The sequence below is a fragment of the Oncorhynchus masou genome, chromosome 33 (assembly GCF_036934945.1).
Source record: "Oncorhynchus masou masou isolate Uvic2021 chromosome 33, UVic_Omas_1.1, whole genome shotgun sequence".
Lineage (NCBI taxonomy): Eukaryota > Metazoa > Chordata > Actinopteri > Salmoniformes > Salmonidae > Oncorhynchus > Oncorhynchus masou.
Window position 1 is genome coordinate 32609442 of NC_088244.1, and position 25642 is coordinate 32635083.

Consider the following 25642-nt stretch of genomic DNA (forward strand, 5'->3'; position numbering starts at 1 on the left):
TGACCAGGGCCCATAGGGCTGTGATCAAAAGGAGTGCACTATATAGGGAATAGGGTGCTATTTGGATGTAGCCCTGTTTGTTCGGCTGAGGGGTTATGCCTCTCCAGGGCTCCCTATCAGGAATTCCTTCCGACTGCTGGCCACCACAGGCGTGTAATTCATGCCAGACCAGTGTTTCCAACGCCTTCTTGACCGCATTGCAAACTCACGTATAATTCTGCCTTGGCTAGAACATTAGACTGATATTAAACTACAAATGTCAACTGATTTTGAACTGTGATTGTAGGGTATTTACAGTTTAAGATAAGTCACATTTCTATCTTAAAACATTTAGTAAGTAGTTGGTCTCTTCTGTAGTCAATACTTAAATTTCTATGCCCACTCCATAGTATTGCTTTATCTCCAAAAACAACAACAATGTTGAGATCCTACACTACACATGAATGGGCTTTTTGTCCATCTTTAGTTGGTTCCTACGCCTGACCCTTTTTATAGAGTTCAGTGAGACTTAGTGAGGGATGCTCTCTGAAATATCTATTTTTGACAGTTTGAGGTTACCTCCTTTCTGACTCTATGCTGCTTCTCAGTTCCCATGTTATTCCCCGGCTGAATAACAGGGGCCTCTGCAGGTGGTGAAACCAATGAGCTGTCACCTCACCACCATGGATAAATGGGAACACTTCCTCCGGATGGACATTAAGAACCTTGAGTAATCCTGTGAAAATGAGTGTTGTTCATAAGCATCTCTTAACCAACCCACATGCTGACAATTAAGGCATATTTCAAACACCTCACTATTTTTGTCAATTACCACGGATTATTTCCATGGATAATAAATTACTCTTAATTAGTGCTCCCTGTACAATTCCCTGCTTCAATTCTCTTTAGGAAGAAGAGTGTATTTACAGAATGGTATACAGCATATTATATTTTTTTTACAAACTTATTTTGGGTCAATGGAGGGACTTTGTAGAGGCATTCTGTGCCACTTGGCTTGATGAGGTCATAGTAAAGTAAGAATGTATTTCATGTCATTGTACTTGTCATGCCCTGTCCTTAAAATAACGCTTAAAATGGTCTCAGTCAGTGCTTCTTTATAGTGGGTTTGAATGTCTGGTGGGTTAGCATTGTTGATGCAGCTGAGGCACATAGCAGTGGTTTGATGTGTCGGTTGGCAGGCAGGAGGTGGTGGGGACATGTTTGTGAAAGCTGCCCTGGTGACTGGTGGCTGTTTTAAAGTCAGGGTTTCTAGGCTAGCACCCATTTGCCTTAGTCCTCACTTTGTTTTGTCAAAGCTGGCCCCAGAAAGTGGACGGGTGTCCCTGGTTCACCCCTGGTCAGTCAGTCGGACATCTGCTCAACGTTTATTTACTCAACACTTCACTTTCTCCCACCGCCCAAGAAAACCCTCTCAGCATGGGGTGAGGGTATGTTAGCTACTGAGGGAGATGGGGTTTAGGAAAGAAATCACTTTTTGTTTTTTTAAGTTCACCAAGAAAGAATATAATTTTGTCCTTGATACAGACTACACCTATTTTTATGAATAATGTTTTATTAACTGTTTACATGTTTCTTTAAATTAATTGTTCATTCGTGACAGATTATTTATATTGTGTCAGCAATGTTAGCAAATTTTGAGGCTCAAATTTGAAGGGTTTGGGCGGGGGGTTCTCTTCGACATAAGACAGACCTCTCCACCTCACTGACTACAGGTTCTTCCACTGGGACTACAGAAGCTGTTTGTGACAGTGAGAAAACAAACCTCAGTGGATGGCAGGACCATAAACTTCAGACAGACATGCCAGTCACGCAGGACCACGTTCCCTCTCTCTTCTCTCTTCAAAAATGTGTAAACCTTTCTTCACTATCTCAGCTCAAAATAATCAATGGAGAAAAGTAAGTATTCAATAAATATAAATAGCCTAGATTAAATTGTGTCATTATCGTTTTGATGATAGCTAAATAATGGGTTTAGTGCTGCACATTTTGGGAAGCTCCGAAGTAAAAGGTCACACAATGAATCAAATCAAATGTAATTTGTTCCATGCGCTGAATACAACTGGTGTAAACTTTACCGTGAAATGCTTGCTTACGAGCCTTTCCCAACCAGGCAGTTTAAAAACAATAATACAAAATTAAAATAAAATGGTAACACAAGAGGAATCTCTTAACCATCTACACACAGTACCCCATAATGACAAAGTGAAATCAGGTTTTTAGAAATGTTAGCAAATCTATTCAAAATAAAATACCGAAATGTCCCATTTACATAAGTATTCACAACCCTGAATGTTAGAATCACCTTTGGCATCGACTACAGATGTGAGTCTTTCTGGGAGCTCTGCACACCAGGAGTCTACAATATTTGTAACTTATTATTTTATGAATTCTTCAAGCTCTGTTAAGTTGGTTGTTGATCATTGCTAGACAGCCATTTTCAAGTATTGTTGTAGATTTTCAAGCCGATTTAAGTCAAAACTGTAACTAGACCACTCAGGAACGTTCAATGTTCGCTTGGAAACCAACTCCAGTGTATATTTGTCCTTGTGTTTTAGGTTGTCCTGCTGAAGGATAATTTATCTCCCAGTATCTGTTGGAAAGCAGACTGAACCAGATTTTCCTCTAGGATTTTTCTTATGCTTATCTGTGCTTAGCTGCATACCCATAACATAATGCAGCTGCCACCATGCTTGAAAATATGAAGAGTGGTACTCAGTGTTGTGTTAGATTTTCCCCAAACATAACACTTCGTATTCAGGACATGAAGTTAATTTCTTTGATACATTTTTTGCAGTTTTACTTTAGTGTCTTATTGCAAACAGGTAGCATGTTTTGGAATATTTTTTATTCTATACAGGCTTCCTTCTTTTTACTCTGTCATTTAGGTTACTATTGTGGAGTAACTACAATGTTGTTGATCCATCCTCAGTTTTCTTCTAGCACAGCCATTAAACTTCAAGTGTTTTAAAGTCACCATTGGACTCATGTTGAATTCCCTGAGTGGTTTCCTTTCTCTCAAGCAAATGACTTAGGAAGGATGCCTGTATCTTTGTAGTGACTGGCTATATTGATAGACCATCCAAAACTGTAGAACATTTTGAGGATCTGAGGGCCCAAACCAAATATTTTCAGCCTCCTGAGGGGGAAAAGGTCCTGCCGTGCCCTCTTCATGACTGTGCGGGTGTGTGTGGACCATGTTAAGTCTTGAGATGTGCACACCAAGGAACTTGAAGCTCTCGACCCACTCCACAACAGCCCTGTCAATGTGGATGAGGACATGCTCTCCCCTCTTTCTTCTATAATCTATCATCTACTATGTAGTCTTACTGAAGTTGAGGGAGAGTTTGTTGTCCTGGCAACACATTGCTAAGTCTCTGATCTCCTCCCTGTAGACTGACTCATCGCCGTCGGTGATCAGGCATACCACCGTCATGTCGTCAGCAAACTTGATGATGGTGTTGGAGTCGTGCGTGGCCACACAGTCATGGGTGAACAGGGAGGACAGGAGGGGACTAAGCACACACCCCTGAGGGGCCCCTTTATTGAGGGTCAGCGTGGTGGTGTTGTTGCCTACCCTCGCCACCTTGGACCTGCCTGTTAGGAAGTCCAGGGTCCAGTTGCAGAGGGAGGGGTTCAGTCCCAGGGTCCCTAGCTTGGTGATGAGCTTGGAGGGAACTGTGGTGTTGAACACTGAGCTGTTGTCTATGAGCATTTTTACATAGTTATTACCCCTCTTATCCAGTTGAGAGAGGGCGGTGTTGGGGCAGTCTGCAAATTGGAGTGGGTCTAGGGTGTCTGGGATGATGGTGTTTATGTGTGTTATGACCAGCCTTTCTATGCCCACTTCATAGTATTTTAGATGCAAGTGCTACAGGGCGATAGTAATTTAAGCAGGTTACCTTGGCGCTCTTGGGAACACGGACAATGGTGGTCAGGTTGAAACATGTTGGGATTACAGCCTGGGACAAGGACAGATTGATAATGTCTGTGAAGACACCTGCCAGCTGGTCTGCGCATGCTTTGAGAACGTGCCCTGGTATTCCGTCTGACCCGGTGGCCTTGTGATTGTTAACCTGTTGAAACGTTTTGCTCACATCGGCCAGGGAGAGCGAGATCACACAGTCATCCATAAAAACATGGGCTTTCATGCAAGGCACAGTGTTATATTCCCCGAAGAGAGCATAAAAGGCATTTAGCTCGTTTGGGAGTTCTGCATCGCTGGACAACTCATGGCTGGGTTTCCCTTTGTTTCCCCCGTTATCGTCTGCAAGCCCTGCCACATATGATGAGCGTCAGAGCCGGTGTAATAGGATTCAGCCTTCCTCCTATATTGTCCTTTTGCATGTTTGATGTCTTGTCAGAGGTCGTAGCAGGCTTTCTTGTATGTATCCATGTCTGTCTCTCGTTCATTGTAAGCGGTAACTCTAGCCTTTAGCCCAGTGAGGATATTGCCTGTAATCCATGGTTTTTGATTTGGATACGCTCTTATAGTCACTGTGGGGAAAACATTGTCTATGCACGTATTGATGAAGCCTGTGACTGTTATGGTAAACTCCTCAATGCTATCGGATGAATCCCAGAACATATCACAGTCTGAACTAGCAAAGCAGTCTTGAAGCCTTGCTTCTGCTTCTTCCGACCACTTCTGTATTGAGCACATCACAGGTACTTAATGTTTGAACTTTTGTTTGTAAACAGGAAGCAGAAGAATGGAGTCAAGGGAGGATGAGGGAGGGCCTTGTTTGCGTTTCTGTGGGTAGAATTAAAGTGGTCTAAAGTTTTAGAAGTCCTAGTGGCGCAGGAGACGTGTTGGTAAAAGTGAGGTAGGACGGTTTTAAGTCTTCCCATGTTAAGTCTTCCCGTGTTAAAGTCTTAACCCACCGGAAACGCTGCCTCTCGGTGAACGGTTTCTTGTTTTCTTATGGCCCCATACAGTTTGTTGAGTGTCAGAGTAGTATTGACTTGTGGAGCGATGTAGACAGCTGTGATAATTACGAATGCTAACTCTCTTGGTAGATAAAACGGTCTGCAGCTTACCATGAGGTATTCTACATCAGGTGAGCAAAAGCTTGAGATTTCCTTCACACTTGAAGCAGAACACCAGTTGTTATTTATGAAAAAACACACTCCACCTCTTTTTGACTACCCCGAAGCTGGCGTCTGATCCTGTGGCTGCATGGAGAATCCACTGAGTACTACGTGCATAGCGTCATCATCCAGCCACGTTTCAGTAAGACATATAATATTGCTGCTTTTCAAGTCTCTCTGATAGGAGACTAGAACGAAGCTCATCCATCTTATTCTCGAGTGACTGAACATTTGCCAATAGAACGGAGAGGAGCGCCGTTCCGTTTTCTCTTTGCCTAAATTTCACTAGGACTCCACCTCATCTCCGGCGTTTACACCTGCAGCGTTTTGGTAGCCCATGGAACAAATAATAGGATCCAGTATGAACAGTGGAACAGCTGATTTTGAGTTGAAGACGTATTTGAATTCGAAATTGAGGTGAAACTGGTGATCTGATGACCGGAAGTGCTTGGCGGCCAAATGTGATAATCATATGAACTTTCTGTACAAAAAAAGTAAAGATAAACAAGATAAAAGTCACTATATGGCAAGGTTGGAACTCATAAGATGTTGACCTTCTCAGTCAGTGCCATCTTTATTGTCCTTATTTTAAACAATTAATTAGGCCTATAAGGGTTCATTAGTGATCTATCAGGTACATATACCAAAAGTTTTAGAAATTCTACTTTTAAACTGTGATATGCATAATAATAATACATTTACCATGCATGACTATAACAGCCTTATTGTATTAAAATATTAATTGCCAGGCTACTTATTATTGACAATAATAAATGGTATTACTATCATTACAGGCCTATTAATTATATTATTATTAAACACTTTAACATCCAATTAAATCCAATTAAATAGACAATACAGGCAATTGAATAATAGATGATGAAAAATAGGACGTATTTACTGTAGTAGTCTGCAATAGGCTGGTTATAAGGCCTACATCTCGATTGGAGGCTGAACATTCCATGCACTGAACAACTCCTCCCATCCAACTATAAGTACTATGTGGGCCGGTACACTGACTATGAGATGCTCAAGACTTTGAGAAAGCACGTGGCTGGGGAAAACTAGACATTTCTAACTCGTTTTGGAACTACCAATAGGCCTATTTTAGACATAGGCCAAGTCTACATTAGGTCACCAAGATGCATGCATAGAAGATTCATTCGTTTAGGGATTTGTTTGCTCCTCTTATTTTTTCTTGGGCCATCGTTTTAGAGACCCAGACCCAAAACATTTCGATGATGGCCTTTGCCATGCTGCGGCCAATTGCGACTCATCTGATCAGCTACCCGGACCTGAGTATGATGTCCGAGGACGAGGAGAACCGCAGCGAGAGCGACGGCAGCTCGGATCAGAGCTATGGATGCTGTGCAGCCGCGGACAAACGGCGGAGGATTTCTCTAAAGTCGGGAGGGAGCAGTGTTGTCATTGTGAAACAGCGGAACGCAGCCAATGCCAGGGAGCGCGACCGAACCCAAAGTGTCAACACTGCATTTACTGCACTTCGGACTCTAATACCCACTGAGCCAGTGGACAGAAAGCTCTCCAAGATTGAGACGCTTCGCCTCGCATCAAGCTACATCTCCCACCTCGCCAACACCCTGCTGCTCCGTGACGGGAATGGAGATGGACAACCTTGTCTTGGCGCGGTTTACGCGCAAGGAGAGAGCAGAGGAAAGCAGCCTCGCACCATCTGCACCTTCTGTTTGAGCAACCAAAGAAAAGGGGTAATTCAATGCGTTTTATTAAATATTATTGTCCAAAATTCAAGTGGAAAAGGTTTAGATCAGTGAAGAAAACAATAGCTTGAAAACATGGCTGAACGTCAGGCAAATAGCAATCCAATTATAGACAGGCCCTGCCTATCACGTTGTTGGGAAGTAATATGGAATTATTTGCTTTTGGAAGACTTACATTTGACACTGATTGACATTTCCAAATTATTATTTGTTCTATTCTGTATCGAAATCTTCGCGCGTAAAACAATATTTCCCCCATCTTCGCACGAGGCGTCATTATGCCCATACTGAGGGGTCAACGCGACCCCTAAATCTGATAAATGTGATTGAACTATTTCTTTAACTTTTCTTTTACAATGTGCTTTAATTAATTCAAGGATATTGAATTTGTTCATCGGTATGCCCTCAAGATGACGCCTCTTTCTTCCACTGCCATTGTTTCATGTATTAGCATTTTGAAGAACAAAATATTTAAAATATATAGGATAGCCTATTATTTTGTAAAAATAAAACATACATTGTTTGCACAAGTGTTTTAATTGATTTGAATTTATGCCTAATGCACTATTCAATACACATTTATAACAGAATAGTATTACATTTATGTAATACACTTTAAGTAACCTTAAATCAGTGGCGCTAATACTATATCAGCATCGCCATCATTATTATCATTGTCATCATTATTACCATATACTGTATACTGTTGTTTATGTTTTGTTGTTGTTGTTGGTTGTGGTGATATGCAGTGCCATTTGGAAATTGTTCACTTATTAATTGTCCCCAAAAATGTGTTTTTTTTTCCAGATAAAGGATAGCAAAGACTGTCTGAAGATGAGAGGCGTTGATTCTCTGAGGGTGAACCGCAGATAGAAGGCCGTGAAACACAACAGCCAGAACCAGAACTCCTCATCCATAAACTCAGGGAACACTAAAAGCAGGCCATAACAGAACCATTCTCATCATGCTGGAGAACATTATATCACAAGAGACTATTAATGCTTGAGAGAATACCGTGAGAGGCACGGAACAAACCAATGTCCAATGTGAATGAAGCCTTTAACAAATGCAGTGCATTTATAGATAGAGAAATTATAGATGTGTATATTTGTGTGATATTTGTGTTGTACATGTATTACATTTTGAAATAAAATAATTGTTTTATCTGAATGAAATTTCTCCTAGTAGTTTTCTTTCCTTTGAACACGTGTATATTCCTCCTCTGTTGTTGCAGTTAAGATTAATTTAAAGACACATATGACAGACCTATTCACTTGATTCCTTGTCTAGTTCATGCCAGGGCACAGAAAAACAGGAAAACGTTGAGACTGAGATTTGAGGACTTTTCCATATTTATTCTTTATGTTGCTAAGGATTTCCTCATGGCAACCCCTGTGCCAGAGCAGTTAGCAGACGGTCATTTAGGGCACAAGGTTATAATGTCATGAGAAATGTTACATTGACTAAAACAGCATTTTCAATTAAAGCATGTAGAGTCGGGTATTGATTTTAAATGTTTTTGTTCATGCAATGTAAAACTATAAAAGCTTTTGGAGGTGGTACAAGCATTTATGTGTGCGTACTGTATGGTCCAAGAACATGACATTTACTGCATTCAAAACAAAACCCCGGGAAAATGAGTCCAACAGTTTAAGAGTACAAAATAAGGTTAACATCCTCAAGAGAATTAAGCTGGGCGCCATCATCTGATGGGTGGCATGTCCAAGAGGCTTGCCAATAAATACCTCTAATGGCAGGTTTATTTGGTCTTAACAGTTACACAGGAAAGATAAGGAGAAAGGAACCCTCTACATTAAGCACTTATCTAGATATCCTTGATTAGACTCAAATATATTTCAGTTTCAGTCAAACAATCAGGAGCTCAATTTAAACATTTTCTCTCTCTCTCTCTCTCTCTCTCTCTCTCTCGCTCTCTCTCTCTCTATTCAATTTCAATTTAAGGGACTTCATTGGCATGGGAAACATATTGTTACATTGCCGAAGCAAGTGAAATAGATCATAAACAAAAGTAAAATAAACAATAACAAATGAACAGTAAACATTACACTCACAAAAGTTACAAAAGAATAAAGACATTTCATACGTCATATTATGTCTATATACAGTGTTGTAATGATGTACAAATAGTTAAAGTACAAAAGGGAAATAAATACAAATAAATATAGGTTGTATTTTCAATGGTGTTTGTTCTTCACTGGTTGCCCTTTTCTTGTGGCAACAGGTCACAAATCTTGCTGCTGCAATTGCACACTGTTTTTTTACCCATTATATATGGAAGTTTATAAAAATATGATTGTTTTCGAATTCTTTGTGAGTCTGTGTAATTTGAGGGAAATATGTGTCTCTAATATGGTCGTACATTTGGCAGGAGGTTAAGAAGTGCAGATCAGTTTCCACCTCATTTTGTGAGCAGTGTGCACATAGCCTGTCTTCTCTTGAGAGCCAGGTCTGCCTTCGGCTGCCTTTCTCAATAGCAAGGCTATGCTCACTGAGTCTGTACATAGTCAAATATTTCCTTAATTTTGGGTCAGTCACAGTTGTCTGGTATTCTGCTACTGTGTACTCTCTGTTTAGGGCCAAATACTATTCTAGTTTGCTCTGTTTTTTTGTAAATTCTATACAATTTGTCAAGTAATTATCTTTTTTTTTCTCATGATTTGGTTGGGTCTAATTGTTTTGCTGTCCTGGGGCTCTGTGGGTTCCTTTTGTGTTTGTGAACCGAGCCCCAGGACCAGCTTGCTTAGGGGGCTCTTCTCAAGGTTAATTTTTCTGTAGCTAATGGCTTTGTTATGGAAGGTTTGGGAATCACTTCCTTTTAGGTGGTTGTAGAATTTAATAGCTCTTTTCTGGATTTTGATAATTAGCGGGTATCAGCCTAATTCTGCTCTGCATGCATAAAAGGCAATTGGTTCTATAACTGATTCAAGAAATCAGTAATTGGTATGTCAAATGTTATGTTCCTTTAGATGGCATAGCAGGCCCTTCTTGCCTTGTCTCTCAGATCGTTCACACATTCGTGGAAGTTACCTGTGGCGCTGATGTTCAGGTTGAGGTATGTATACAGTGCTTTGCAAAAATATTCAACTCCCTTGGCATTTTTCCTATTTTGTTTTGCATTAGAACCTGTAATTTAAATGGATTTTTATCATGTAATGGACATACACAAAATAGTAAAAATTGATGAAGTGAAAATAAATTTAAAAAATCAAAAAATTATAAAAAATAAAAAATGGAAAAGTGGTGCGTGCCTATGTATTCACCCCCTTTGCTACAAAGCAACTAAATAAGATCTGGTGCAACCAATTACTGTCAGAAGTCACATAATTAGTTGAAAAAAGTCCACCTGTGTGCAATCAAATCAAAATTTCACCTTACAGTGAAATGCTTACTTACAGGCTCTAACCAACAGTGCAAAAAGGTATTAGGTGAACAATAGGTAAGTAAAGAAATAAAACAGTAAAAAGGCCAGGCTATATACAGTACAGCAGTGAGGCTATAGAAGTAGCGAGGCTATAACAGCAGTGAGGCTATAGAAGTAGCGAGGCTACATACAGACACCGGTTAGTCAGGCTGATTGAGGTAGTATGTACATGTAGATATGGTTAAAGTGACTATGCATGCATATATGATGAACAGAGAGTAGCAGTAGTGTAAAAGAGTGTACCGGCATTCAGAGGAAGAAGGTGAGGACCAAGATGCAGCGTGGTACGTGTTCATATTTATTAAATAGAACTGAACACTAAACACAAAGTAACAAAAGGAATAACCGAAACAGTTCGGAAAGGTGATGCAAACACTAACCAGAAAACAACTACCCACAAAACCCATGTGGGCAAGAGTTACCTAAGCATGGTTCTCAATCAGAGACAACGACAGACAGCTGTCCCTGATTGAGAACCATACCCGGCCAAAAACAAAGAAATACAAAAACATAGAAAAAGGAACATAGAATGCCCACCCTAGTCACACCCTCGCCAAACCAAAATAGAGAATAAAAAGCCTCTATGGCCAGGGCGTGACAAAGATGGGTTGGCGGGTGGTGGTTGGCGGGACACAATGCAGATAGCCAGGTTAGCCAATGTGCGGGAGCACTGGTTGGCCGGCCCAATTGAGGTAGTATGTACATGAATGTATAGTTAAAGTGACTATGCATGTATGATGAACATAGAGTAGCATCAGTGTAAAAGAGGGGTTGGGGGGCACACAATACAAATAGTCCGGGTAGCCATTTGATTACCTGTTCAGGAGTCTTATGGCTTGGGGGTAAAAACTGTTGAGAAGCATTTTTGTCCAAGACTTGGCACTCAGGTACCGCTTGCCATGCGGTAGTAGAGAGAACAGTCTATGACTGGGATGGCTGGGGTCTTTGACAATTTTTAGGGCCTTCCTCTGACAGCGCCTGGTGTAGAGGTCCTGGATAGCAGGCAGCTTAGTCCCAGTGATGTACTGGGCCGCTGCACTACCCTCTGTAGTGCCTTGCGGTCAGAGGCCGAGCAATTGCCGTACCAGGCAGTGATGCAACCAGTCAGGATGCTCTCGATGTTGCAGCTGTAGAACCTTTTGAGGATCTCAGTACCCATGCCAAATCTTTTTAGTTTTGTGAGGGGGAATAGACTTTGTCATGCCCTCTTCACGACTGTCTTGGTGTTTGGACCATTCTACTTTGTTGTTGATGTGGACACCAAGGGACTTGAAGCTCTCAACCTGCTCCACTAGAGCCCCGTCAATGACAATGGGGGCGTGCTCGATCCTCCTTTTGCTGTAGTCCACAATCATCTCCTTCGTCTTGGTTACGTTGAGGGATAGGTTGTTATTCTGGCAGCACCCGGCCAGGTCTCTGACCTCCTCCCTATAGGTTTTCTCGTCATTGTCAGTGATCAGGTCTACCACTGTTGTGTCATCGGCAAACTTAATGATGGTGTTGGAGTCGTGCCTGGCCATGCAGTCGTGGGTGAACAGGGAGTACAGGAGGGGACTGAGCACGCACCCCTGAGGAGCTCCAGTGTTGAGGATCAGCGTGGCAGATGTGTTGCTACCTACCCTCACCACCTGGGGGCGGCCTGTCCGGAAGTCCAGGATCCAGTTGCAGAGGGAGGTGTTTAGTCCCAGGATCCTTAGCTTAGCGATGAGCTTTGAGGGGACTTTGGTGTTGAACGCTGAGCTGTAGTCAATGAATAGCATTCTCACATTAGTGTTCCTTTTGTCCAGGTGGGAAAGGGCAGTGTGGAGTGCAATAGAGATTGCATCATCTGTGGATCTGTTTGGGCAGTATGCAAATTGGAGTGGGTTTCTGGGATAATGGTGTTGATGTGAGCCATTACCAACCTTTCAAAGCACTTCATGGCTACGGACGTGAGTGCTACAGGTCTGTAGTCATTTAGGTAGGTTGCCTTTGTGTTCTTGGGCACAGGAACTATGGTGGTCTGCTTGAAACATGTTGGTATTACAGACTCAATCAGGGACATGTTGAAAATGTCAGTGAAGACACCTGCCAGTTGGTCAGCACATGCCCGGAACACACGTCCTGGTAATCCGTCTGGCCCCGCAGCCTTGTGTATGTTGACCTGTTTAAAGGTCTTACTCACGTTGGCTACGGAGAGAGTGATCACACAGTCATCCGGAACAGCTGATGCTCTCATGCATGCCTCAGTGTTGCTTGCCTCGAAGCGAGGGTAGAAGTGATTTAGCTCGTCTGGTAGGCTTGTGTCACTGGGCAGCTCGCGGCTGTGCTTCCCTTTGTAGTATGTAATAGTTTGAAAGCACTGCCACACAAGACGAGTGTTGGAGCCGGTGTAGTATAATTCAATCTTAGCCCTGTATTGATGTTTTCCCAGAATGGTTAGATTCTATGGATTCTTCAGTTACATTGAGCTGATTTCTGATGTGCTGTTACTTCTTTTTCCGTAGTGTATTTCTGTATTTTTTTGTGATTCACAATAGTGAAGGCATAGGCTCAGGTTTTCTCAATGGATAGGTTTCTCAATTCATTTCTTAGGTTTTTGCAGTCTTCATCAATCTCATGAGTTGGGGTGGGTATTCTATGTTCTATGTTGTGTAGTTCTATGTTTTGGCCGGGTAGGGTTCTCAATCAGGGACAGCTGTCTATCGTTGCCTCTGATTGAGAACCATACTTAGGCAGCCCTTTTTCCCACCTGTGGTTGTGGGAAGTTGACTTTGTTTATGGCACATAGCCTTTAGCTTCACGGTTTGCTGTGTAGTGTTTATTGTTTTGTTCGGCATCTTTTCTAAATAAAAGATTGGTACGCTCACCACGCTACACCTTGGTCCTCTTCATTCAACGGCCGTGACAATCAAACCATTTGTCATTGTTAATTTTCTTAGGTTGTCTGCTTTAAGTTCTTAGATTTGATTTGGAAGCTGAGAGGTCAAATATACTGTTTAGGTTTTCTACTGCCAAGTTTGCACCTTCACTATTACAGTGAAATCTTTTGTCCAGGAAATTGTTTAGAAGGGATTGAATTTGTTGTTGCCTTATTTGTTTTTTGGTCAATTTCCACACTATTTTCTTTCCATCTATAGCATTTCTTAATATTATTCAGTTCCTTTGGCTTTGATGCCTCATGATTCAGCACAGCTCTGTTCAAGTAGAGTGTGTTTTACTGTGATCAGATAGGGGTGTCAGTGGACTGAATGTGAATGGTTTAAGAGATCTGGGTTGAGGTCAGTGATAAAGTAGTCTACAGTACTACTGCCAAGAAATGAGCTATAGGTGTACCTACCATAGGAGTCCCCTCAAAAGCGACCATTGACTATGTACATACCCACCCTCTGACAGAGCTGCAGGAGTTGTGATCTGCTTTTGTTGTATTTTTGTAGTTGTGTCTAGGGGGGCATATGGGGGAGGGAATGTTGTCACCTCCAGGTAGGCGTATGTCCCTCTGTGTGCGTTTGTCCAGTTCTGGCATTTCGGTAGCCACAGACCAGTACATGTCCCTGGGCCTGGAAATAGTTGATCTCCCCCTCTAGGATGGAGACGCTGTCATTGTTAAACTATGGGGATTCTATTGGGGGGATATAGGTGGCACACATTTTTGCCTGTTGAGATAATTTCCTTCATTTCTAGCCAGATGTAAAATGTTCCTGTTTTGACTAATTTAATAGAGTGGGTTAGGTCTGCTCTTTATCAACTTAGCATACCCCCTGAGTCTCTTCCCTGTTTCACACCTGGTAGTTTGGTGGATGGGACTACCAGCTCTCTGTAACCTAGAGGGCAACCAGAGGGTCCTACTCCTTTGTACCATGTTCCTTGTAGGATGACAATGTCTGTATTTCCAATTTATTTGATGAAGTCTAGGTTCCTGCTCTTTAGACCAAAGGTAGATGACCTCAGGCCTTGTATATTCCGGGATGAGATAGTAAAAGCTTTGTGTTCCATAGCGTTTAGTGTTGTTTTTGTGTGGTTTGGCCTGGACCATCACTGTAGGTGTGAGCAGAGCATGTTGAGCATCTGATACATACATCTCACGTCGCAGGATGGGACTTGAGCGGGTGCAATAGAGGGGGTTGGGCCTGTTGCTCTGTTCACGGCCTGGACATATGTCCTGCTGTCATGCTGAGGTCCATGCCGCAGGGGGGGGGGGGCATGGAGTGGGCAGAAGGGGCATAGGTCTGATATGGGGGGTCCAATATAGGGTGTGGCCAGGGTTTGCTTGGGGTGGTCTTAACTGGTTGGGGTGTGGCTGGTGATCTCTTACACACTCGTAATTCCCATTCCATTGTTTCCAATAGCTGTGCCAACACGTTTTTGGTTAAGTCTGTAGATGCATAGCTAAGGATCATGGTTTCTTGTGTTATTCATTGACTGGTGTATTTTTGCAAATCTCACGGTTGCCTTATTTGAAGCCTGGTATCGATTAGTCACGGCAAATAGTAACCCGCACTCTGCTCCGAGACCCTGACACAGCTGTTGGGATGTCAGAGGTATAAATCACCGCAGTGGCCCAATGGAGGAGGAGGGAGCTTAAGAAGTTGGATGTCTTTGTGGAGCAAGAGGGGACAGGGCTAAAGAAGTGCAATTAAGACCCTGTTGACATGAAGTCACAGTCCAGGAAAAATGTTGTTGAAATATATACATTGTAATATAGGTCCTCGCATGATACCAGGAGGATACTGTGCCCTAATCTTGTTACCATGGAAAGTTTGGCTAAGTTTGAACCTGTTCAACATGCTGATGGTTTCAGCAGGCAGAGAGTAGACACACAGACACACAAGCTCAGTGCTCACATTCGCTCCTGTCTGGGATCACTTTGAATGAGATTGCAGATGGATCAGAGTGCAGAGCACCGTATGGCTGAGGAAGGCTCCCTGGTGTTGATTGTGGTATATGGAAAGTCAATTTCCAGACAGTAAACAGTTCACACAGGCTTGGGATCCGGGTCCAAGTCCATCCCCTCTCCTATTCTCCTCTCCCCACCTGCCCTGTCAGGGACTCAGCCTAATTCAAATTTTCTGTGCTCAGCCCCTTGTGCTCCGGACCCAGGCCTCCCCAAATTGCTCCCCGAGGCTCCCTCCGGCATGAAGATGTCACAGAGGCACAGGAAGGATAAACACGCAGGGCCGACCTCTCGGAGCTACTCTCTGTGCGGCAGGTTTTGGGTCAGTGCCAGTCTTGACATCATCCGGCGGTGAGACCCAGATGTACGGCTCACTGTGGTTCACCTGAGTGAACGAAAAAGTGTGTTTTTAAACCAACAAATTCAGGAAGCTTTTCCAGGGATGACAGGGATGAATTGATGATGACCCTTAAGAGGAAAAAAGGAGAAAAGCAAAGGTAGCAGAATATGGAAGGTCACAAATGGATGGAGTTAAATTTCTGCTTGCGTTTCCCCACTGTGCCCAAAATACACTGCTCAAAAAAATAAAGGGAACACTAAAATAACACATCCTAGATCTGAATGAATGAAATATTCTTATTAAATACTTTTTTCTTTACATAGTTGAATGTGCTGACAACAAAATCACACAAAAATTATCAATGGAAATCAAATTTATCAACCCATGGAGGTCTGGATTTGGAGTCACACTCAAAATTAAAGTGGAAAACCATACTACAGGCTGATCCAACTTTGATGTAATGTCCTTAAAACAAGTCAAAATGAGGCTCAGTAGTGTGTGTGGCATCCACGTGCCTGTATGACCTCCCTACAACGCCTGGGCATGCTCCTGATGAGGTGGCGGGTGGTCTCCTGAGGGATCTCCTCCCAGACCTGGACTAAAGCATCCGCCAACTCCTGGACAGTCTGTGGTGCAACGTGGCGTTGGTGGATGCAGCGAGACATGATGTCCCAGATGTGCTCAATTGGATTCAGGTCTGGGGAACGGGCGGGCCAGTCCATAGCATCAATGCCTTCCTCTTGCAGGAACTGCTGACACACTCCAGCCACATGAGGTCTAGCATTGTCTTGCATTAGGAGGAACCTAGGGCCAACTGCACCAGCATATGGTCTCACAAGGATCTCATCTCGGTACCTAATGGCAGTCAGGCTACCTCTGGCGAGCATATGGAGGGCTGTGCGGCCCCCCAAAGAAATGCCACCCCACACCATGACTGACCCACCGCCAAACCGGTCATGGAGGATGTTGCAGGCAGCAGAACATTCTCCACAGCGTCTCCAGACTCTGTCACGTCTGTCACGTGCTCAGTGTGAACCTGCTTTCGTCTGTGAAGAGCACAGGGCGCCAGTGGCGAATTTGCCAATCTTGGTGTTCTCTGGCAAATGCCAAACGTCCTGCACGGTGTTGGGCTGTAAGCACAACCCCCACCTGTGGACGTCGGGCCCTCATACCACCCTCATGGAGTCTGTTTCTGACCGTTTGAGCAGACACATGCACATTTGTGGCCTGCTGGCGGTCATTTTGCAGGGCTCTGGCAGGGCTCCTCCAGCTCCTCCTTGCACAAATGCGGAGGTAGAGGTCCTGCTGCTGGGTTGTTGCCCTCCTACGTCCTCCTCCACGTCTCCTGATATACTGGCCTGTCTCCTGGTAGCGCCTCCATGCTCTGGACACTACGCTGACAGACACAGCAAACCTTCTTGCCACAGCTCGCATTGATGTTCCATCCTGGATAAGCTGCACGACCTGAGCCACTTGTGTGGGTTGTAGACTCCGTCTCATGCTACCACTACAGCGAACGCACCGCCAGCATTCAAAAGTGACCAAAACATCAGCCAGGAAGCATAGGAACTGAGAAGTGGTCTGTGGTCACCACCTGCAGAACCACTCCTTTATTGGGGGTGTCTTGCTAATTGCCTATAATTTCCACCTGTTGTCTATTCCATTTGCACAACAGCATGTGAAATGTATTGTCAATCAGTGTTGCTTCCTAGGTGGACAGTTTGATTTCACAGAAGTGTGATTGACTTGGAGTTGCATTGTGTTGTTTAAGTGTTCCCTTTATTTTTTTGAGCAGTGTATATCCTACAGGAAGACTTTCAGCAGGGGTGAAATGGAGCTCGATAACACTTCTCACTGAGATAAAAAACAAACAAAAAAAAAACAGCCTGCATACTGTGTTCTATTATCACTGAACGAGGAGGTAAGAAACAACCAAAAATAAGAAAATCATACTGAGTAACTTTTCAACTTATTTTTCTTAATTTGAGCAACAATTATTTCAGTGACCCTAACTGTAGAGTGATTATTTTGCAGTTTATTTGGGTTGGAGTTAATGTCAACTCTGTTGACATAGTTGGAGCATGGGTTCAAATGTTTGCATCTCTGTCATGGTTTTCCACGTTGATTCAACGTCGTCACATTGAATTTTTGTTGTTGAAATGACGTGGAAACAACATTGATTGAACCAGATTTTGCCCAGTGGGACACCTCACGGACCTCAAGAAAGGAGAGCTTTCACCTAATAGCCTACTCAAGAACAGAGTTTTTGGTTGCTCAGCATTTAGCGTGAACTAGGACTACAAGACAGAACTAAGTAGTATATCTTCTCTCTCTTTCTCTCGCTCTCTGTCTCCCCTCCTGGAGAACATGAGCCCTAGGACCATGACAACTCCTGGCTGTCCCTGTCCCCAGTCAACCTTGTCATGCTGCTGATCCAGACCTGTTCACCGGACCTGTTACCTTGACCGTCTCTCTATTTCTCTCTCTCGCTCGCTCCTTCTCTCTATACCGGACCTGCTGTCTCGATCTCTGATTGCTCGGCTATGAAAAGCCAACTGACATTTACTCCTGAGGTGCTGACCTGTTGCATCCTCTATAACCACTGTGATTATTATTTGGTCATCCATGAACGTTTGAACATTTTGAAGAACGAGCTGGCTTTAATGGCCATGTACTCTTATAATTGCCACCTGGCACAGCCAGAAGATTACTGGCCTCCCCTCTGACCCGTCGCGCACCTATACAACATAAAACTACACTGACAATAAAACAATCTCTGACAAAGACATGAGGGAAACAGAGGGTTAAATACACAACAGGTAATGAATGGGATTGAAAACAGGTGTGTGTGAAGACAAGACAAAACCAATGGAAAATGAAAAATGGATCAATGATGGCTAGAAGATCGGTGACGTCGAACGCCGAGCACCGCCCGAACAAGGAGAGGCAACGACTTCGGCAGAAGTCGTGACATTAGGTTGGGTTTATGTATACTGCTGACGTAAAAGGAATTTATTAAATACATTTGATTTATTGATTTAATCTGTCACGGACCACTCTAATATCTCCTTCCCCCACTCTCCCCTACAAGAAAAACTAAAACAGTTTATCTAGAAAAGGGAAAGAATTTTGTCAACACCATAAGGGAGCACTGGCTCAATCCTCTACCGTACAGTATGGTTACTTCCAGACGTTTGTAGCCCAGAGGGCCTTGCTAAACAGTTGTAGATGGAAAATGGTGCGCAGAGGTAATGTTTTAATAACACACTGAAATAAACACAATATCATCACATTTCAAACACCCATTGACAGGGGAGATGTCCTCTTGCTCAACCTGCATGTCAGAGATTTTAATGGCTGTCGGACACTTGTTGTGGCTCTCCGTTCAGCGGCTTGAATATACCCCTTCGCCCTTTGATATTTTATGAACAACTCTCCAGAGAAGAAGTAGGAGGAGGAGGACGTCTGACCAAGCAGATGAGGTTGTGCACCTGAATAGGTCATGACTGTAGCACTACCCTCCCATGAGCACATGTACACAATAACCATTGCTTTTTATGTGTTGCTGAGTTTGGCAGGGGGATTGAAAGCGTGTGTGTGTGTGTGTTTATGAGTGTTTGGAGGGGATGGTCAGTCGGGAAGCAGAGGAATTCCCAGAGAAGGTCCGCGCAGAACAATGCAGGCTATCCTACTATTGCTTTACTCTGGCACAGGCTGCTGTGACCCACCTTCAGAATCTGTGTCCATGTACAGAGGCAGAGGTGAGAAGTCTGCAACAGCCATTCTAAGAAAATGCTTCCTTGTGGAAAACAATTGAACAATGTGAGACAGGACTGTGTGTGCTCACAATATCCTGTTCCAAAGATGAGGTAATTTAATCCTAATCAATCTATGAACTATTATGATAGGGACTGTTTATTGTCCATGTCAGCGAAAGGATGCATGGGTGAGTTATAATTAGACCAAGATGATGACAGCATTCTTTCTGCAACACAAGTAACATGGCTGGAGTATTTCATAAAGCAATTTCTTTCTAATGTGAAAATTAAGATTTTCTTTTGGGGGGGGGGGGTGAGTTGTAAGTGTGTGTCAGACCATATCTACATGTCTGGTGAGATCAGGATGGGATATGTGTGTATGTGTCACATGGGAAATTTTCCCAGCTGTGTTAGGCGCTAGGCCTGCTGGAGACCTAGAGCGGAACCATTGGCTTATTACATTTCGCACAAGAGCAAAAACTCAGAGGATATCCTTAATCAGGGGCCAGAGAGTGTGCAATGAACAACCTTGTTGACAGAAAAATGGAGCCCTACACTTGCAGCTGGGCATGTTAACAACCTCAGGGATTTACTCTAGTGTGACATAGTAAAGAACAGAATTACTCTCCACCCCACAAAAACACAGACCCACCTACTCCGCTGGGATATGTTGCAGTGACTGTTTTTAGACTACATGCGGATGCAACTTCTGTTGATATCTGTACAGCCTTTGGTCGTCTGTTTTGCACACCATGACATGTTGTATCAGTTGCAGCTCATTCCACGGCTTTTGAATAAGATGTTTTACTGAGCCTAACATCGGAACACCTGGACGTTCGCATGGTCTAACGAGGAAAATATTATTTTGACAAAGTGTTGCAAGCCTCAGCACCAAAACAATTGGGCACATATTTGTTAGACCGAGTGGTGTGGAATATTCCATTCCACTTTATTGCAGTAAGTTTTCTATGTTCATTCTAGAACAGTATGAAAGCAATTTTTACACAATTTTATGGCCTTTACAGTACTTCAATTTTAGTCTCTCGTGACGTACTGTCACGTGTGCTCCCTCTCCAGTTCACCAGGCTGCTCGTTATGGAGCGCACCTGTCACCATAGTTAAGCGCACCTGCGCATCATCAGACTCACCTGGACTCCATCACTTCCTTGATTTCCTTCCTTATCTATGTCACTTCCTTTGGTTCCTTCCCCAGGCATCATTGTTGCTGTTTCAGTTCCCTGTCTGTGCGTTGTTAGTGTTTCTTTTTTTTGTATTATGTTGTGTTTATTTATTAAAACACTCCCTGAACTTGCTTCCCAACTCTCAGCGCACATGGTTACACATACTTAACATAAAAGTCCAGCACACGTGAGATTTGGGACTGGGTTCTGAAATTGCTTTAATTACTAAGGTTCATGGAATCATGCAGGAAAAAAATAGAATAAACTTATCCAGCATTATAACATCGTCTCCAAGATCACCACCTCTTGCTAATGTGTAAACACTCATAGCTGCAACGACCAACATTTAATAGGAAGTGGCCACATTTCCATTGATCTTATTTGGCCCTCAGCAGCAGCTCGCTATTCCTCCCTCCCTGACGCTCATTGTGTCAGTATCTCCTGAAAGAGGAGGCATTGTTTATCCAGATGGTAGGAACCCAAAGGCCTCACTCCATAAAGTCAGTCTCCTAATGATAACTCATATCTGAATACCTCTTTTGTCAACAAGAGCGACACGTTCAAATAATATGGTTCAGGAGAGACAATGGGGAAGTCCTCTGGATGAAAACAACAGGATGAGACAGCCTGCTCTGTATCATGATGACTCCTGGGTGGAGGGAGTTGGGTTGCTGAGCTTGCTTTCTTGCATAGTCTGTATTTTGAAGTATTGGAAATAACATTGAATCACAGGCAATCAAACAGCATTGAATCATTTACAGATAACTGCCACATGATGGCATGATATAGTTTTACCTCTCTCTGTCCTCTCTGTGTGTGTGTGGGCATAACGTTTTAGTGCTCACTCATTTTTGAGTGAGTGACTGTGTGTGACATAACAAGAGAAAAACTGTTGATGCACAACCAAATTCGAAATTGCACCTTGTGTATTCAACTACTCTAACTCTCAACAGTAAGTTGAGACCTCGACTGAGTTTCTAAAACCCCTGTAACCTTTTTTGGGGGTTTGGGGCCCCCTAGCAGCTGCGCATAGTCTGTGTATAGGAAGAGGTGAGTGGGTGTGTGTGCGCATATTATTTTTCCGATTTCAACAACTCTTGTTTGGAAATAAGAACTGAAAATAGGCTACAACATAGCCCTAGCCTACCTATTTTAACACATCCTGTTGATAACTGTGCGGTTATCTGCTACTATAAAGCAGGTCTTCTAGTCATTACTGCTGCAAAAGATGTATAAGAGATGCCTCCATGTTCATTTGGGTTGGGGTAAGTGTGAATTTATTTAATCAATTATAAACAAAGTTATTGTCAAATTAATACATTTGTAACATTATTATCATAAAGATGGTTTTCACAATGCTCTCTATAAATGCAGGCCTAGAAGGTGAGAATGTTGCGTGTGTCAGAACGTACCTAATAAAAATGTTAGTTTGAACCAAACAATCTTTCTTCATCAGGCTCACATTGGAATTGAAAAGTTGTCTTCCGTGTGTTTATCTTGTGTTTGTTTGTTACAACAGTGTATATGATGGCCAGTTTTGTCCTTTCCGAGAATCTAGTAGTCCAAGTAGACTGCAATGAAGATATCTCTATGAAGTGTGACGCTATCGAGGATAAGAGCTATCGATCCATTACATGGTATAAGGTAGGCTACAGTATGCCATCATTGGTACTGTGTTTAACCTATTTCATCAGTGAATGCCTCTATTTCAAATACATTTGGGTATTTGTTGACGATGTGAGTAGGTGAGAAGGAAATCTTTCAAATCAAACTATATAATGTTGTATTGTAATGGCAAATATTTGTTAGTTGTTTTCTGATCTGATGTAACTAGTGTCACACATTATACTGAACAAAAATATAAAACGCAACAAGCAACAATTTCATAGATTTTACTGTATGAGACATTAAATCTCATGTTAATTCCTTTTGTCTGGTCAAATACCTCTGATAAATAACAGAATAGATCAATATACAATAAATACAATCTTCTTTTCTCTGTGCTTAGCTGAACAACCGGACTGGTATTATCAGAAGAAGTGATGAGGAGAAGCCACAGTTCTATGAATTTCCCCGACCTGCCAGGTTTGGAATGAGGGACAGTCTGGTCCTTCCCAGAGTCAGACCTGAGGATGCAGGGACCTACCTGTGTCTCATCAGGGCCAACATAGGACAGACCAACAGAGAGTCAAAAGTCACCCTCAGTGTATCTACAGGTAAACTATTACTCACTATACTGGGTTGACTTAGAGTAGGCTATGGAAATGAATAGTATTGTAACCTAGGTATGACAAGGGATGATGGATTGATTGATTGTTTGGATACATTGCTTTAATCACCATAAAAGCCACTGGGCCAAGCAAAAATCCAGGTTTCATAGTACAGTAACAGGTCTAGAGAATAACAGAGCATTCTGTAACTTTCCTGGTCTCATTAACTTTAATCACATGTCCACAGATTGTGTTATCCAGACTACAGTGGCAGTGACAGCATGGCATGGCGTGACTCACAGTACCCCACAGTGTACCATGCATTTGGTGGAGGTCTCTGTCATATGGACCTTATGTGGATTCTTGATTCTTGGCCTTGTCAAAATCACTCTGTGTCTCATCTCTATGCAGGTAAATCAATATATTTTCTATAGCCTTTAACCCTATGTGGTGTCGTTGTAGCAGAATATGTCGTTGATAGGTTACTTTACTGGATTTTCTCAAATTTCACCTCCTTAAGATTTACCATAGCTGCAATGACACAAACTAGTGGGTGTGGAGGGTACTTACCGTAATCATGCGAGTTGTTTTCATGACGTAGAACTACTAACTATAGAGTGTTATTAATATTTTTCAGAATTTCAAAGTTAATAAACATAGAAATAAAACAATAGGCAGGAAATCCGGTGTTTCTATATCAAACGTTTTTGTTATTTTTCAGTCTTCTGTGATGTACATAAAGTGTATTATTGGGATGTAAACTCAAGATGTAATACATTTCAACTCTTTATCTGACATGGTACAGGTGTCTTCTTTTTTTAAAGCCCATAACCATGTCTGTGAGGTGAATACTTTTGATTCAAAGTAGATTTGTTTAAGACTACCAAGACGTTGTTTCAGCCCCACTGTAATGCCCGGGGTGTAGTGGAGGAAGGAGTCAGACGCAGGAGACAGAGAGTTCAGAGTAGGCGACTTCTTTATACACCGACCAGGTGAAAACAGACGCCACTCAAAACAAATACTCCAAAACACAGGGGATCTAAACAGTATCAAAAAACAACTCACATACACGAACAACCGTGACATACATGCGTGTACAATGAGTATAACTAATAAACAGACAAGGAGGGGAAGGGAAAAAATCAGTGGCAGCTAGTAGGCCGGTGACGGCGACCACCGAGAGCCACTAGAACCGGAAGGGGAGCCACCCTCGGTGGGAGTCGTGACACCCACTGCAGTAAAAGTTTAATAGATGGATGATGATTCACTCTGTGAGGTAACATTTCCTCTCAAACCGGGAGCCGTCACTAAACAGTTGTCCCCACATCCTCTTTTCTCTTCTCCAAATGTGGAAAATATAACTGGATGTGGGCATAATTTCCCACTCAAAGACGCTGCCTTTATATTAATGTATATTTTTCTCATCAGGTTGTTCGAAACATCAAGAGGAGACATAGCAGGGGCAAACAACAGCAGTGGTAATGAAAATGGTTGAGCCTTGGTCAACAGTTCCGAGTGCAGTGATTTCAAAAACATGTTAGGCCTGTGAAAACATCTGAGGTTAGCTACAAGCAGATGGCAAAATAAAAGGAAACACTTGAGTAAATGAGGGATTCAAAGTACATTGGAAGCAGGTGCTTCCACACAGGTGTGGTTCCTGAGTTAATTAAGGAATTAACATCCCATCATGCTTACGGTCATGTATAAAAATGCCCAGTTGCCCATTATTTTGACTACCAAAGCTCAGTGACTTTGAAAGAGGGGTCTCAAAGGAGTATAGGGGGTTGAAAGGGTGTGTGTGTGTGTGTGTGTGTGTGTGCATCTCAGTCACCAGATCTCAACCCAATTCAACATTTATGGGAGATTCTGGAGCGGAGCCTAAGACAGCGTTTTCCACCACCATCAACAAAACACCTAATTATGAAATTTCTCGTGGTCACATCCCTCCAATAGAGTTTCCGGACAGATGTAGAATCTATGCCAAGGCGCATTGAAGCTGTTCTGGTGGCTTGTGGTGAACCAATGCACTATAGACGGGTTGGCTGACAACTTCACGAGAATGATGCACGCACATCAATGAGGCAAAAGTCAGTGTGGTGTTATGATTCTGAATGGTCAGATAGCTAGCAACAATGACAAGAAACTACAATGTGGGGGATCATAGGTGGCTCAAATTTTAAAAAGGCAAAAATTCACTAGCTAGCTAACCAACAACTGTAACAATGTATTTGAGAGACAACAAGTGCACATTGTGCACATCAATTTATACACATTTGGAGACTAAATATAGGTTATATGTTGTAGACAATCTAAGTTACCCTGTCTGTTTTGCCCAATAGTTGGGCACACATCGGTTTTGTTGCTAAACATCCAACCCGTCTATAAAATAAAGACTTTTATGTTGGTGTTTCCTTTATTTTGGCAATTACTTGTAGGTCACCTGGATAAACTTCAAATTTATGACAAACACAATAATGTAAAGTAAAACCTAGCAATACAATGAAAGATGTAAATATCTGCTTCAAATATACAGTATATCAGAAGTTCTGCTTTGTGTTGCAAAAATCTTGCTATGATACCCTGAGCAGTTATCCACTAAATGCCGTTCTATACAGATTGTTCACCCTACTTATCATAGACTACTGTGCTGATTTCATTCTGCCAATACTGGAGTTGATGGGTGAAGATCCAATGATTGGTGAAGATCCAAGATCCACTTTGTGAAGTGTTTGATGCTGATGAGGTATGAATCATGTCCAGGATTGCTGGTAGCCCTTGCTGGTCATGCCCTATCGAGTAAACCCCTGCTGTTCAAACTGCAGGGTGCTGTAATGACTTAGCGCCAGTCTTTGGGGATTTCTCTGCCTATGATACTGTATTGTTATTAACTATGTAGGCCAGAATATACAAATGTTATGAGGCTCAGGTGTGTTGTTTTCTGTATTCAACTGTATTGTGCCCTGTATGTTACAGAAGAAAAAACACTTTCCAAAGAACTGTCTGTGGTTTTT

The 25642-nt window shown here is 42.6% G+C and overlaps 1 protein-coding gene across 1 annotated transcript; it reads left to right on the forward strand.

The window, feature by feature from the left end:
• The first annotated feature begins 6139 nt into the window (after positions 1-6139).
• On the forward strand, positions 6140-7908 carry tcf15 (transcription factor 15). The gene is made up of 2 exons (XM_064956067.1): positions 6140-6815; positions 7635-7908. The coding sequence occupies exons 1-2, from the start codon at positions 6327-6329 to the stop codon at positions 7698-7700; spliced, it is 555 nt and encodes a 184-aa protein (XP_064812139.1). The 5' UTR covers positions 6140-6326; the 3' UTR covers positions 7701-7908.
• Positions 7909-25642: the final 17734 nt, after the last annotated feature.

Excerpts from the sequence above, each read along its gene's own strand:
- tcf15 (XM_064956067.1), top strand. The coding sequence starts at position 6,327 with ATGATGGCCTTTGCCATGCTGCGGCCAATTGCGACTCATCTGATCAGC. Across the intron at positions 6,816-7,634 it reads TGAGCAACCAAAGAAAAGGG|ATAAAGGATAGCAAAGACTG; the intron begins GTAATTCAATGC and ends TTTTTTTTCCAG.